Below are 15,564 nucleotides of genomic sequence, written 5' to 3' on the forward strand. Positions count from 1 at the left end.
GCTTCGACCCCGCCCACCGGCCCGCTCGGCGAGGTGCGGTCGCCTTCCGAGGTGTATTGGCCTGCGAGGCACTCGTAGCCGCCCTTTTCCCGGGTGACGCACATTGGAGCCGCCGTCGTCGGCCGACCCCGGTTCGAGTCCCCGCCTCGGCCGCCATGGCGGACGCGGAGCCAGAGGCTGAGGACGGCAGCGAGGATGGCGGCGGCGGCCGGGCTCTCCCCGACCAGAGGGGCAGCGCCACCCGCGTGGCCCCGCTGGGCCCTGAGCAGCTGCGGCGGGTCCTGGAGCAGGTGACAAAGGCGCAGCCGCCTGTCCAGCCGCCGCCGCCACCCTTCGTGCTGCAGGACGCGGCGCGGCGGCTGCGGGACGCGGCCCAGCAGGCCGCCCTGCAGCGGGGCCCCGGCGCCGAGCCCCCGCGCCCGCCGCGCCTGCTGCCGCCCCAGGTGAGGCTCCGGGAGGGGCGTGGGGAAACTGAGGCCGGTGGGGCAGGCCGGGCCCGCGCTTGCCCGCGTCGGCCTTAGAGCTGCGGGCCGCACAGGCCGCGCTCGCCCGCGCGCAAACTCAGTGTGTCACACTCAGCTCCGCAGGGACGGCCCGCAGCCCCTCCTGTCACTGCCCCGCACGCCCCACGCTGCGCGCCGTCGCCACGCCGGGCCCTCTGCCGGCTCTGCTTCCACGGGCCCCTCCAGGCGCCTGTCCACGCATCCGCACGTGCTGGGCACAGCCGAGGTGCAGCCCGGACACCGTCCCCGGGGGTGACCCGGGCCGCTTGGGACTGAGCGCCCCGTAGGCTTGACGCCGGCAGTGAGACGGGGTGACGGAAAGGCACCGCCTCGTTTGCCGGCGGGCAGGCTGCGAGTGCCCCCGCCGGGCGCGGGACGCGGTGCCGCACGCGGTAATGCTACGTGACGCAGGACCAAGCCCTCCGTGCGACGCCAGCGCGGCGCCCGCCATACACCCCGTGAATGAAACACACGTCGGCGACCTGCGTGCACACATCCTCCTTTCCCAGTGGCCGGTGACCCCGGTCACACAGCCCTGGGCTGCCGGGGGAGCCGGGCTGCAGCGGGGTCTCCCAAGCCCAGGGTCCAGTGTGGCACCGACGCCCGAGGTCCTTCCCGTCTGTAAAGCCACGTCCCCTTTCAGCACCGCGGTTGTAAATGACGCGATGCCTTTCACCCCAAAGCTGCCAGAAAGGCGCTCCCACCAAAAGAATTAGAGAATAGAACAACAGTCCTCACTGTGTCTGTGCCTGGGCGATTTTGGCTGCCTGCAGTTATGCCCAGGTGTAACCGAGGCTGGAGGGGTGTCTGGCCAAAGTTTGAGAAGCCCGGTGATTCTGCCCAGACTCCTCCCCAGCTGTGTGACCTGGGGTAACGCAGCCTCTTTGGGCTTTGATTTGCTTGTTTGCAGGAGGGATGACTCCCTGGATGAGCTTTCCGGCTGATGCTTGCTGAGCTGCCGCAGGCCCAGCACTGTGCTGGGTGCTTGCTTCTCAGCAGCCACGCAAAAGCGTGTGTGCCAGCATTTTACAGATGAGGCACAAGCTCAGAGAGATTGAGTGACTTTGTCCAGGGCCCGTTGGATGTGGCCACAGCTTTGGGGGTTGGGCGTGGCAACTTAGGAAAAAGTCCAAAAATGACGTTTTCCATCAAATGAAAGCCAACTCTTGACTGAGTTAGGCAGCACGGTCGAATTCTGCAGCTAATCTAATTGGAATGATGTCAATTCTGCCTGCATTCCCAGTAATGTAATTGTACAGCCTATTCAGTTAATCCTCTCGGAGCCCCAGCTGTGCTGCAGAGGCCACACAGGCAAACCAGATGTGGACTTTGCCCCTAAGGAGGTTATAATCCATCCAAGGAGCCAAAACGGGACTCAGATAACTTCTAATCAAGGTCAAAATGCTAGAGACACAGGTAAAGAGCTAAATACATTTAGAGAAAGGGAGAGGTTATTTCTGGCTGAGGGAATCAGAAGCAACTTTGTGGAAGAGGTGGCATCTGAACTAGTGGGTGGGAGTTGAAAATACAGAAAAGGAGAGACAGTGTTGGGGTGGGGATGTACGTTTAGAGGGTCTGGTGCTCCGTGGGGGTGGTGTGGGTCAGAAGGCACAGACCATGTGGACACACTCCCACGGGTCAGATGTTGGCTCCGTCCCTCCCTATCCTGTCCCTGCCCCACAGAAACGTTTCTAGTTTCCTCAGACACACTGCCCTTTTTCATGTGTCCGTGAGCTCACCCGTGTCTTTCCTTACACCTAGAATACCTTTTCCACCCACAAAAATTCATCTCAGCCTTCCGGGCACCCTGCAGAGGTCCCCTCTTCTGGGAAGCCTGCCACCCCTGGACTGTTCCTGCATCCTGCTTCTCATCGCACGCAATGCACCAAGGTGCCATTGTTTCCTGTCTGCATCCCTTAGGGCACCTAGTCTGCCTGCAGAGTCATCAGCGGAGCTTTCGAAAGTACAGATTTCAGGGCAAGGGACTGGGGCATGGCAGGGGGACCTACCCACCTCAAGGGCGAGGTGAGGGCGTGGCTTATGCTTATTTACAGGCACTGAAGACATGCTGAATGAAATGAACCTGTAACCAAGTATCGAGTCTAATACACAGTAAACTAGTCTCAATAGCAGATTAAAAATTGGCTCAGTCTTTGGGAACAATCCCGCTGAGCCCGCCGGCATAATAAAGCTGTGTTCTCCCAGAAAAAAATATTTAGAGCAGTTTCGCCACTGTGGTAATCCTAAAACAATGGGGTTTGGGGGTGGGGTCGTGTGTGTGTGTTTCATGTCATTATCAGGTAATGCCCCAAGAGCTTAGAGAAACATTCTAAGTAACTGGTAGTAAAATGAAACAAATGTGATTATTAGAGATAGTAAGGTGAATCTAATTGTCATGTGATTCACAGTAGCCCCGGACTGGGGACTCCAGGGATGCTGGCACTAGCCCTGTGCACTTCCTCATAAACCAGTCTATTGAATTGTCTCTGCTGGTTGCAGTAGGTGTGTAACATGCACACAGATTTCAGTGAGGATGTTCATTCTGCTCTGACATTTTTATTGACCCTCCACTTGGTAAAAGGTTGGGTATAAAGAGGGTCTGTTAGTGGCCCCAAATCAGTGCTTCTCGACTGCGGGCGACTTTGCCCTGCAGGGGCATTTGGCGGGGTCTGGGGACATTTTTGATTATCATACCATGGGGGTGCTACTAGCATCTCCTGGATAGTGGCAGGGATGCTGCTCAACATCCAACAGCTCACAGGACGGCCGCCACAACAAAGCCTGCTGGTCTGAGATGTCACTCGTGCGAGGGTTGATAAGGTCTAATTTGGACGATGTCTGTCTCCTCTCCCTGGAGAAAGATGCTCATCATTTCTGCTCTGTGAGGGCAGGAACCTTGTCATTTTGCTGCTCCTCTCCTGAGCCCATGACAGCTGTATCCCTGACACCATAACATTGTCTCTGGCACGCGGGCACCGCTCAATAACTATTTGTGGAACATTGTTGATGGCAGCCCTCCCCTTTGGTGGTACTTTGTCTTAAATCTCCTAGACATACATCTTTGTGCCTATGCCATTGTGTCTTCTGGAATCTAAGAAGCAGAATTGCTAGGTCAAAAAGCACATGCATTTAAAATTTTGTCAGATGTTTAAAAAAAACAACAAAAACGAAGATATGCAGCATCGTGGTAGGTATGTGCCCTGGAGAAACTCACAATGTGTACACGCACATCTGTGATGGTTCAGAGCAGACTGTAAGAGCTCAGGGTTGGAGACCACCTGTCCATCAGCGGGAGAATGTTCTCATACTGCAGAGAAAATAAACCCCCGAGAACTACATGCCTCAATATCGGTTAATTTCACAAGCAAGAGGGAGTGAAAAAAAAAACCCGAAAAAGCCCCACCAAGTTGCCAGAGATATTAACTTACATAAAGTTTAAAAACGTGTAAAAATGGAACTATGTCTTTTTAGGGACACTACACATGTAATATAAAAAAGGCATGAGAAGAATAAAGAGCACAGCAGGACAGGGCAAACAGGAGAGGGCCTGGCCCACACTGGTAATGCTGCATGTCTCAGGGTAGGTGGCAGGGACCTGGGGTACATTGTTACTTATGGCTCTTTTGGTTTCCAGAATTTCATTAAAAACTTTACAAAATGAAAAAAACACACACAACTTTACAAAATGACTCCACATATTGAATTGAGTTCAATTTAGAGTACTAAGAACTCCAAGTAAATACACGTGGTAAAACTATAAAGAAGGATATTTCTTTATGTATCATAAAATTAATTCAGTGGATTATGAATAGTATTTTTTTAAAAAGCAATGGAGAATAGATACGATCAGAAGGCATTTATGTAGGAATGGCAGGTAGTTTCATGAACTTTTATGAATGTATGCAAATAATTCTGCAGGAACCTATGGATGTGACTTAAAATGTATTACTGTGGTCTGGTCAGAAAGGTTAAGAAACATCACTATAAACAGTACAGATACATTATATAGACTTTTATGTGTGTAAAATGAATTCTGTAATTTAGAAAAATAATTTCAAATAGTGTATTTAAGATGAGAGCAAAATTGTAGAAACATGGATAAGTATAGTGCTTCTTTTCTCTTTCTCTGTTTAAGCAACTGGAATCCATTTGTGTCAAGGTAACATCTGGAGAAACAAAAAGTCAGGAAAGGCCGATGCCCCCACTGGCCACCATCCAGCCCACAACAGCCAGACTGAGCCAGCCCCCCGGGAGGCACTCCAGTGTGTTGGGGCTCACTGTCACTAGGCCTCAGCTGCTCAGGGCACAGCCCCTCCTGAGCGCCAAGCCACAGCCGCATTTCCTGAGTCACTCACCTCAGCCTCCTGTTCAGTTGTTTGTACAGAGGCCACTGCCTGCCCTCCGACCAGTCCCTGCAAAGAGAGTTGCGGCCCCCCAGGCTGCAAATGGACAGGATGCCATATTGGCCCCTTTGTCAGTCTCTGACCCGCCGGCACCATCATCTGTTTCATCCAGTTCAGCAAATTTACTGCTTTCCAACTTGCATCCAAAACATACTGAAAAACTGAAAAAATCTTTAAAAGTGAAAACGCGTTCTGGGCGGATATCTCGACCTCCCAAGTATAAAGCTAAAGATTATAAATTCATAAAAACGGAGGATTTGGCCGACGGTCACCCGTCAGATTCTGACGATTATTCAGAACTGAGTGTGGAAGAAGATGAAGATCAGAAGGAAAAGCAGGTGCTTTTTAACTTATCGAGCTGCTCGCTGAGGCCCAAAACTTTCAAGTGTCAGACGTGTGAGAAGTCATACATAGGAAAGGGGGGACTGGCCCGGCACTTGAGACTTAACCCAGGCCACGGCCGGCTGGACCCTGAGATGCTGCTGCCGGAGAAAGCCAACGGGAGTATGATCCGCGGCTGTGTGGAGGGCCGGACCCTCAGCCTGGCGTCGCCACAGCCGATCACACCAGCTCTTGTGAGTGAGGAAGGGCCCGGGTCATCGGGGTGGCTTCCAGGTAACGTTTCTATCTGATGACAGTGTTCGTTCCTGCCCAGCATCCTCAAATTAACCTTCATGGTGTTTGGGGGCTCAAGCAGAACCCAAATCCTATTGGGGGATCTGGGAACCCCCCACTGTCGGCACTGCTGCCAGGTAAGTGAGCAGATGTACATCTTCTGTGTGGTTTAGTGAGTGAGTCCGGCAGGAGCGCAGCGGCCAACTCCTCGTAGGTCTGGTGGGTAACACTTGCAGAGCACTTGGCTGACGGCTAACGCTGACATGGCAGCGGGGCTGGGAAAGGTTGGGATTGGGGGCAGCAGCCTGGAGCACCAGCAGTAACACCCCGTTTTGTCCCTTCCAACACTTTAGAATGGTCAGTCTGTAGAAGTTGAAGAGGTGTTGGCGTCTGAACCAGCAGATGGAAGTTCTTCAGCCCTTTTGGGACCAGAGAAACACGCAGGACCCAGAAGTGGCTGCTCCACGGCCCTTGCAGAGGCCCGTGTGGCCATTCTGGAGGACAGCAGAGCAGCTGAGCCGCTTGGGAGTGCTGTGGCCACAGGCGAGAGCACGGCAAGGACCAGAGCCAGGCTCCAGGAGGTGCGTTGCTCTTAGACCTTGTTCTTGAACCTGTTTCTTTAGCATGGTATCTGGCAGTTCACTGGTAAGCATCTGAATTTAAAGGTCAAACATCCAGATCAACTAAACGGTTCACCTGAAAGTAATCGGATGAAGTGTGCGGTAAATTCAAGGCTAGTATTACCTGAAATGACTCCTAGGTTTACCTGTTTGAAATGCCCGGAGTGCCTCACGAATAGCAAGAGCCTCTTGCCTTTATACATTTTGGGCTAATGATAGCCTGTATTGATAGCCATCTAGTTAATAACAGAAGTGGCTTGTTTGTTTGTTTGTTTGTTTTGTAAAAAGTTTCATGGTATAGAAGCATGTTTCAAGTTTTGAACCCTGGACTCTCCATTCCAGCCCCTTGAAAGGTTTATTGAATTTGGTTGAATTGACTTGTAAAACTGAAACTCTGAACTTACTCAGATTGTCTTTGTCTAGGGTGTATTTCTGGGCCTGGTAATGGCCGGATGAGTATCTTCAAGTAAACAAGTGAAAAATAGCAAGAGACAGTGTGAGATAAGTGACAGAAATGGCCCCACAAAGAGTGACCATAAGTGTTCCCGAGCCTCCAAACTCCTGCACACAAGGGCAAGAAGTGGTTTCAGAGAGGGTGTGGGTGTAGGGAAGGGGCCAGGAGAGCAGTTTCCAGGCTCTCGGCCTCACGTGGAAAGGTGCTGGCTCGGGTAGTAGATGGCCATCAGCTGTGACCAGTTGGCCATTAGCCGCTATTGTTTTGTGTATAACTGCAAGGGTATGTTAGCAAGTGCGGATTGCACGTGGTGCGGATCTCCCGCAAGACGGTGTTGCAGGAAGACCCCTGGTTGGGGTTCTGGCGGGTGTTTGCTTCTTATGTCTCAACCAGCCGCCATCAAGAATATAGTGGTATGACTCCCCTATCTTTGTCTCTGTTGTTCCTTTTCGGCCTCACCATGCCCTGCATTCACCTGTGGGGAGCGGAGACCCTGCATTACAGTGGGTTTCCTAGAAAGCCTCATGAAGTTACATGTTCCAGCAGGAAGTTCAAACCCTGGAGCTTGTTGGTTAATGTGGGTGACGAGTTTTCAGGAGTAGGAGCTGAGGCGTCGACTCATTAGCATCTGTTGAACACTTAACCACTGACCCAAGGCTCGTGCTGAGTTCGAGGGGCACCTCATTTCCCCAATTCCATAATTACTGACTCAGTGGATGAGGAACCTAAAACTCAGAGAGGCTCATGACTTGCACAAAGTCACCCCTGCCACAGGTAGGTGGCAGGTCCCGAACTCGAATGTTTGGTGTCTGCTGATAGGAGCGTGTGATGGGGCATCTGAGATCCATGAGGCCTGTCTGCTGTGTATAACGGCGACTCTTAACATGGTGACACCAGCTGATTTAGTGCCACATCCGTCCTACAGAGCTGAGGACAGCTCTGAACAGGACCACTCTTGACTCCTCTCCATAACACCCCAGAAACGGGCATCCGTTTACACACTGCTGACTGCGTGTCAAGTGGCAGGCCCTGTCTGGGTGTGGAGGGCGCAGTGTGCATAAGATAGACTCGGCCCTCACTTTGGGGAAAGATGCCAGTCAAACGAGCGGGTGACAGAACTGCCTGGTGGCAACGAGTGTGAAGCGGGGAACTGAGGAGGTGCTCTGGGTGCTGTAGGCCAGGGCGTGGTGACCTGACACCCACAGTCTGGCCTCCCACATCCCTTGGCGAGCTGGAAACCAACTGGTCATTTTTCTCTAAGGGTCTGTAAGTCATAATTAACTCCTTTTGTCTTGCAAATGTAAGGTTTTCCTTTTGCTTTTCTGACTGTTTCTCCCCCCATCTGCTGCTCTCTGAACCCCCTCCAAGCCCTTGCACCTCCTAACTGACGGTTCTTCCGTCCTCCCTGAGCCTCGGAAGACTTTCTGTCTCTAGGGCTGCCCACTTTCCTGTCACCTTACTGCTGCCCTGGGTTAGCTCACCCAGTCTCTTGGTTTCTCAGCCCATTTTCCATCTGTGACTCCACGTCTGAACTTCCTCGCCTGATTTCAAACACCCCCACTACCTTCTGTGTCCCAGCAGAGCCCACAGCTGTCTTCTTGTCCCACCCCTACCTGTCAAGGGTCTGCCTGGGTGCTCAACTGGGAACCCAGAGGCCTCTGTGGGTCCTCTTTCCCCTTCACTCACCCCTGCCCATGTCTAGCGGTCACTGAGGCCTGAGGACTGTGCCTTCCCTGCCTCTGTCCCTTCCTGCTGTCACCTGGCTCCTCATCCTCTCCTACCTGTACTTTGGCACTGGTGTCCCAACTGGGCTGCCTCGGGACTTGTTTGTATTTCGTCTCTGGCAAGGGCTGGTAAGTGCTGGAGAGCAGGGAACGTGTTTCACCATCGCTGTGTCCTTACCCAGGGCCTGGTACCCACTCTGTGCTAGTGCTGTCACAGGGGAGGCACACTTTGAATCCAGGATTGATTGTAGGACTGTTAACAGGTGAACAAGTGCGATATTTAATAAAGCAGAACGTTTCTAGTTCACGGTTGCTTAATCACTGAGATTTGGGGGAACTTTCTTTTGTGTTCCTTGTTACACCAACTTGTTAGCTACTGGGAAATTCTAGCAGGCTTTCAAAGATGTCAAATTCTTTCTTCTGGTAGTTTCTCCAGCAGTGTGACCGGGAGGAGCTTGTGGAATTGGCTCTGCCTCAGCTGGCTCAGGTTGTGACCGTGTATGAATTTCTTCTGATGAAGGTGAGTCGTCTTAGCGTTCCTGAATGATCTAGGGGTGATTAGAAGTTACCCAGGAAGAACCAGGCCTTTTGGAATCGTTTCCTTCCCTCAGGACAGAGCTGAAGGGAGGGAGCCTGCTGGTCCCAGCAGATGCCTGGCATGGGGTCTGGCAGACCTGGGCCTGCGCACGGCCCTTGTTGCCCTACCTGCCAGTGCCCCTGCCACCTCCGCCACCCGGCTCTGCAGCCTCACGAGCCCACTGTGATGGTGCAGGCTAGGCTGCCTGCGCCCACTCTTCTGGGAGGCGTCAGCGTGACTGCTGAGGGCCGTGCAGGCCTGGCCCCCTCCTGCTTGCAGGCCATGGAACACGCCCTGTCCTCAGGGCCTTACTGCCTCAGAGCCTTTTTGTCTCAGGGCCTGTCCTGCTCCCCCGCAGGTTCTCTGGTGGCCACTTCTCCCCAGGCCCATTCAGGTGTCCCCTGCTCAGGACAGAGCTGGACACGCACTCGGCTCTCACTGGGAGTGAAGGAAACACCTGCCATAGACAGGCCGCTAAGGGCTTGAGGCTCTTGTATCCTCCCCTCCTTTAAATTTCCTTCTATATTTTCCATCTCATTGCCTCGGGTTCAAACGTTGCTGTCATTTTTATCTTCACTAAGGTTGAAAAAGGTCATCTAGCAAAGCCTTTTTTCCCAGCCGTGTACAAGGAATTTGAAGAGTTGCATAAAATGGTTAAGAAAATGTGTCAAGATTACCTCCGTAGTTCTGGCCCGTGTTCTCAGGAGCCCCTGGAAATAAACAGTAATGAGGTAACAGTCTCACGGGAAAAGAGTTTTGCTCGTAGAGGGAGCCAAAGGAAGGGTGGCCACTAGAAAGGAGAATGTTTATTTCTGTAGTGACATCTCATTGTCAGCTTCTTTTTAGCTCTTTGTCTCATCAAGTGCAGGGTTGTTGTTTTTTTCTTAATATTAAAAGCAACAAATGCTTTTTTCATAAAACTCAGAATGCAGGTCAGCTAAAAGAAAATTGCAAACAGCCTAGCCCCCCCCCCTCACTGCTGATCAGTTACTGCCATGGATAACAGGGTGTGTCGTTTTCTTCATTATATAGGTTTGGGGAGGTGGGTTATATAGGGACGACAGTTACTGTTTATGTTGAAATTGCTCATTTCAATGTGATTGTCATTGTGAAATTGCCTTTAGCTATATTGAGTCCTTAACAAAAATATGCTTTGAACTTGACTTGGTTTAACGTATTTTAGATAAAACCCTTTGTTGGGCGTAGCACGTCCTTCAGGGGCCTCTCACTGTGTCGGGTGTGGAGACTTGGGGGCTCCTGCCCACTGTCCCTGCCAGTGAGCATGTCACTGACTGGCAGAGTCCCTGCACAGTTTGCAAGGGGACACTGTCAGGTTGGTAGGTGCTAAACTTGTCGGCCTTGATCTGCTGCCCTCACCCCTGCCCTGCCCTCTTATGGTCTGTGTGTTCTCTGTGACATCACATACGCTTTACATTGGAATCTAACCTAATCTTCACCAAATCCCTTCACGACCCCTGTACAAGGAGGAAACCAAGCCTCGGATAGGTGAAAGATCACCCAAGCTGTGAGCAGAGAAGTTGGGGCCCAGCTCGGACTCTCAGGCTCCCAAACCCACATCCCTCCGCCAACTGGGAAAGGGGGTCTGGTTCCAGAATAGGCAGTATTAGTTTTCTGAAGGTACCAATGAAAATTCCAAAAAGGCATAATAGGCAAGAAAGTTACCTTGGTATCAGGTAACATTATTAAGCTTATGGTGACGCTAAAGAGCGTTTTAAATTTTTTTAAAGATCTTTTTAGTGTCTTCTAAACTGACAACACAGAACCTTCTGGCTCTAATAGCGATCCATTTTATTTATCATCAGCTATTTCATCCACTCTACATTGATCTTCACTTTTCTCACTGTTTGGACGGCGCCTCACCGTACAAAGGGACTTCATAGATTTAAATGTAGGCCTTCGATTCCTATGTGTTGGCATGGTTTGAGTGAAGCGTCCCTTTCTTCTCAGGTCGCTGAGTCACTAGGAATCACTGGAGAATTCCTGAGGAGGAAAGCACGCACAGATCGTAGTCCGCATGCATGCCCCAGCCGAGAGGTGGGCGGGGAGGAGGAAGAGGCAGCCAGCCCACAGAAGAGGGAAAACGAGGTGGGCCAGGTGTTGGGGATGCCAGGTTGCCATCTGTTCAGTGGTGAATTTGTGCTTTGGCTTTCAGCTCACGACTCTGTGCTGCCAGTTGGCCTGTTTTTTCCTGGTCTTAGCTGATGGGTCTTCTCTTCCTAGACGTCAGAGGAGGGGCTCGTCTCTGCAAAAAGGACCCGAAGGGCAGCTCTGCCCGAGGACACCATGAAGTCTTCTGCCGACAGCGGAGGCCCGGGGAGGCCGGCCATGTGTGCCCCAACGGCCAGTGAGTGTAAGTGGTTGGGCCCCGTGACTCAGAGGCTCACTCTTCAGGGTTGGGCGCCCCTGTGGCCGCATTTAGGAGAAGTCTCTGGTTTCTCAGGAGTTTTGTTACAGCACCTCCATGTTCTGTCGTTCCATATTCATCCCCATGAGTCTCGAGGGCTTTGAGGTTTTCTTGGGTCCTGTGTTGAAATGAAGAGCTGCTGCGTGGTGGTGGGAGGTGCACACAGGGGGGTCCGAGACATTGGCCAGCCCTGAGAGCAGGGCGGGTGCCAGGACACACTGAGTCTGTGGCTTAGTTTTCATGAGACTTGGCTATACTGTATTTCCCTGAAAATAAGACCTAACCAGAAAATAAGCCCTAGCATGATTTTTCAGGATGCTCGTAATATAAGTCCTACTCCAAAAATAAGCCCCACTTAAGATTGTCAGCCAGACGGACGCACTTAGTACATCTGTTGCAACACACGACGGACATATTGAATTATAAAATAATAGTATTAATATATAATTAAATATAAATATTATTAACATTAATACTTAAAATAAATGATAATATAAATTATAATTATTTGTAAATACCCAAGCGGGTGTCTTTGGATGAGAGGTAAATGCCTATATAAACAGATGAACTCGAGACTTATTGCCAAATGACCAATTGGAGTACAGACACAACACATGAATAATGTGCGCACTTGATAATGAACGGATGTGGTTGTGTCTAATATGAATCTTCATAATTCAATATATCATGTGTTGTAACAGACGTACTGAATGCACTTGTGTGAAATAAAGAAACGTTTTCTGAATTTTGGTGCCTGCAATTTTTCGTTGCTTTTGTGTGGACCATCATTCTTAACTGCCATCATTTTTGTTGCTACTTCTGTCTCATAAGTCTTCAATTAACACTTGATTTAATGGTAGATTTAAAGGGAATAATATTTTGACCCCAGACAAGATTAGTGCAAAAAGAGCTATTCCATCAAGTATAAGAAAGAAATGGAGGACTCCCAGGGCAAGAATCTTAGGGCTTTCTGCAAAGAGAAGAAGTTGGATCTCCGAATGGTCCAAAAATGGCGGGCCGCATACCATAACCTCAATCAACAGGTGGACGAGGGAAATGCTAAGAAGCGCAAGTGTGGATCAGGTCTTCAACCATTATTTACTGAGCTGGAAGACATATCTGTGAATGGATTTCTGACAAGAGAGCAAAGGCTTTGGTTGTGAGCAGGGCTGATATTCAAGCACTTGCCCTTGCAATAGCACCACAATTAGAAATATCCCCAGAAGAATTCAAAGCATCACAACCCTGGCTGGATGGCCTCCTTCGGTGATATGAACTGTCTCTAAGATCGACAACACTGTTCACACTGGAAGATACTGAAGTTACTAAATGTGCACTTGCATTCAAGTCCTTGGTTGATGGCATCGACTTTTCTAAATACCAACTCTCCAACATGATTGCTATGGATGAAACTGCAGTGTTTATGGGCCAAGGATCTCAAACGACAATTGATCAGAGGGTTGCCTTGTCAATCTACGTTCCCTCCACTGGTTACGAAAGTGCACGTGTTACCTGTATTTTGGCAATTCATCTGGATGGAAAGAAAGCCCCACCTCTAATCATCACTAAGGGCAAGAAAGATAAGGTTGAACGTGTTTCAGGCATTTATTTTCTTAAAACCAAAAAAGCCTGGTGCACATAAGCAGTTATAAGGAAGTGGGTCGATTTAATGCTGCCACTTGTTTTGCAAGATGGCCAGAGAGGTCTGCTAGTCTGGGATTCAGCCAGCACTCGCTGCACCAAAGACATGAAGAACTTCCTTGCAGAGAGAATAGATGAAATAATGATTCCCGCAGGAATGACTGCCTATCTCCAGACTGTTGATATTGCAATAAACAAGGCATTCAAGGACCATTCATCCATGGAAATCAATGACTACATTGGAAATAGAATGGAGAGAAATCAGCGTGGAAATTTTGTGAAGCCTCGCCTGCAAGAGGTCAGGACTTGGGTGAAGGATTCGTGGGATAAAATCACCGAGAGCTGTGTTGCCAGTGCACTACGAGCGGGCTACATGGACAAGAAGTGCTCATTTAAGGAGAGCTCTGTTGCTGGATGTGAGAGATTGGGGCCAATGGTTCTACAGGAAATGGAGTCTCAAGAAATTCAAGCCAGAATTTGGGGTTTGGAGAGTTATGACGATGTTCCAGAAGAAGATGACATGACTGTATTTGAATAAATGTAGACTTTCGTACATGAATAAATGTAGATTGTTGTACATGAAAAAATAAGACATCCCCTGAACATAAGCTCTAATGAGTTTTTTGAAGCAAAAATTAATATAAGACCCGGTCTTATTTTCAGGGAAATACGGTAAGAGCCAGTTGAGGGTTAACGTTTGAAAACAAGACATACTCTGGCGTTATTTCGGCTCTAGCCAGAACCTATCAATTAGACACGAGGGTGTAATGAGAATAATTATAAATTTTCTAAAATCTCATCAGGGCACCTGATCCCTTGCCTGATGCCAAGGTCTCCAATTTAAAGAGGCAGTCTCCATTTTTGAACTTATTACTGAATTCTGCCAGAGGGGAGGGCAGACTTACTCCGTGAGGACCCTGAAATCTCTCTGGCACCTGTTTGGAACCCAGCCCCCTTGCCTAGCTGGCCTGGATTTCCTCTTGCAGCTTAATCCGTACCCAGAAGCTCCCAATCCAAGTAGCTAGGAGAGTTTATGTTTTCATATTTTGTCGAGAAAACGTGGATGGTGAGTACAGTGAACAGCACACGTGTGATTACCTGTTTTCCCTCACTGTTTAGGTTTTGCCCCTCCAGTAAATGGGGACACTGCCCACCGCCCTGAAGAAGGCCACACGATGCCCGTTTCTGGTAGCGACACAAGCACATCACAGGCCGGCCAGCGGCTGAAAGCACTTGCTGACCTAGCAGCTGGGGGTGGGGCTGCAGACCCTGCTCCCTGCTATCAGGATGTCCTGGGGCCGGGTCTTCATACTCAGCTGGGAGGGCCCCGGATGCCGACACAGGGACAGGGGGCAGCATTCCCCACGCAGAATGCTCAGGGAAACTTTTCAGACTTGAAAGCTGGGGACTGCCCGAGGAGCCGGGGTCTCTGCAGCAGCTCGATGTCCACAGGAGGAGTGGCAGCATCTTTGCGGCCTGGCAGGTCTGGAAACACCGAGGCTGGAAAGCTCCACGAGATGCCCGAGTACCAGCTGGGTGGCTGGCAGCCCAGCCCTGGTGAGGTCCTGCTTACGGAGGTCGCAGCCCCTCCGCTAGAGAAAGTCCTGTCCACGGGTGTCGTGCCAGCAGACTGTGCCTACAGCACCGTGTGTGAGCCGGGGCCTCAGCTTGGCCGGGACGGAGTGCTGTCCACTGAAGGAGGTCTCGGCAGCCACGCGGGGGACTTAGACCAGCTTTCCTGCGGGCCCGGGACGCACGCTGACCTGGCAGCACTGGAGGGCATCGTTGCTGTTGGTGAAGCCATGACTTTTGACATTACCAACAGGTGCCAGGAGTTGTCCCAGGAGCAGATATTTATTCAGACTTCTGACGGGCTTATCTTGTCCCATGCGGGTTCCATAGTGTCTGGGGAGGACGTTGTCATGCTGACTGATGCAGAGGGGCCTGCCCTCCAGACAGGCCCACTGGGAGGGGCCCCTCTGGGAACCGTGGAGGCAGAGCCCTCACTGTGAAACCCACTCAGGACCGTAGCCCTGGGTTTGTACGTATTTTATCCAAAAAAGGTCTACTTCAAGTCATGTATGTGTATTTTTCTAATGTGAACACTGACACAAATAAACATCTTATTTATAAAGAACAGTGTTTTTCTACCCCACTGTCTACCTTTTCTCCATCTTCTCATTGCACTAATGGCAGCTGTAACCTGAGGTGAATTCCTCCCTTCTGCCTCCCAGAAGCCGTTGGCAGCGGCTGCAGTCAAGACCACTATTACTCGATCGTCTGCCTTACTTCCTGGTCCCAAACACCTGTCTCCTTCCTCTTCAGTGATGTGCTGCTTTTTCACCAGACGTGGCCCATACTAGAAGCTTCCTCTGGGTTCAGTAAAAAAATAAATAAGCTAGCCATTCTGGGCAGCTTTTTATTGGGAAGTAGGAAGGAAAGTCATCTCTACTTGCATTTTATGAATGAGGAATGTGAGGCATAGAAGATAGGACTCCAGTCCTTTGATGACCCCTGTCAGGCATCTAAATAAACAAGCTGGGTCAGTTCTGACCCTGGACGGGACGAGGCCGTTAAATATGCATTTATTTTCTATTCATAG

At 50.6% G+C, this 15,564-nt stretch overlaps 1 protein-coding gene across 5 annotated transcripts; it reads left to right on the top strand.

The window, feature by feature from the left end:
• Positions 1-101: 101 nt before the first annotated feature.
• Positions 102-15,103, top strand: ZNF839 (zinc finger protein 839; the record flags this gene model as incomplete). 5 transcript variants are annotated; one of them, XM_081047388.1, is made up of 9 exons in its annotated part: positions 124-443; positions 2,265-2,466; positions 4,639-5,481; positions 5,875-6,102; positions 8,747-8,839; positions 9,478-9,627; positions 10,865-11,002; positions 11,138-11,267; positions 14,082-15,103. In XM_081047388.1, 7 exons carry the CDS (start codon positions 4,699-4,701, stop codon positions 14,972-14,974), a joined length of 2,415 nt encoding a protein of 804 aa, XP_080903514.1. In that variant the 3' UTR covers positions 14,975-15,103. The 5 variants fall into 5 exon arrangements, with proteins under 5 accessions (XP_080903511.1, XP_080903514.1, XP_080903515.1 ...); XM_081047385.1 differs by lacking the exon at positions 2,265-2,466 and having other exon boundaries at positions 102-443; XM_081047387.1 differs by lacking the exon at positions 124-443 and having other exon boundaries at positions 2,006-2,466.
• Positions 15,104-15,564: the final 461 nt, after the last annotated feature.

This window comes from Rhinolophus hipposideros (assembly GCF_964194185.1).
Source record: "Rhinolophus hipposideros genome assembly, chromosome: 5".
Classification (NCBI taxonomy): Eukaryota; Metazoa; Chordata; class Mammalia; order Chiroptera; family Rhinolophidae; genus Rhinolophus; species Rhinolophus hipposideros.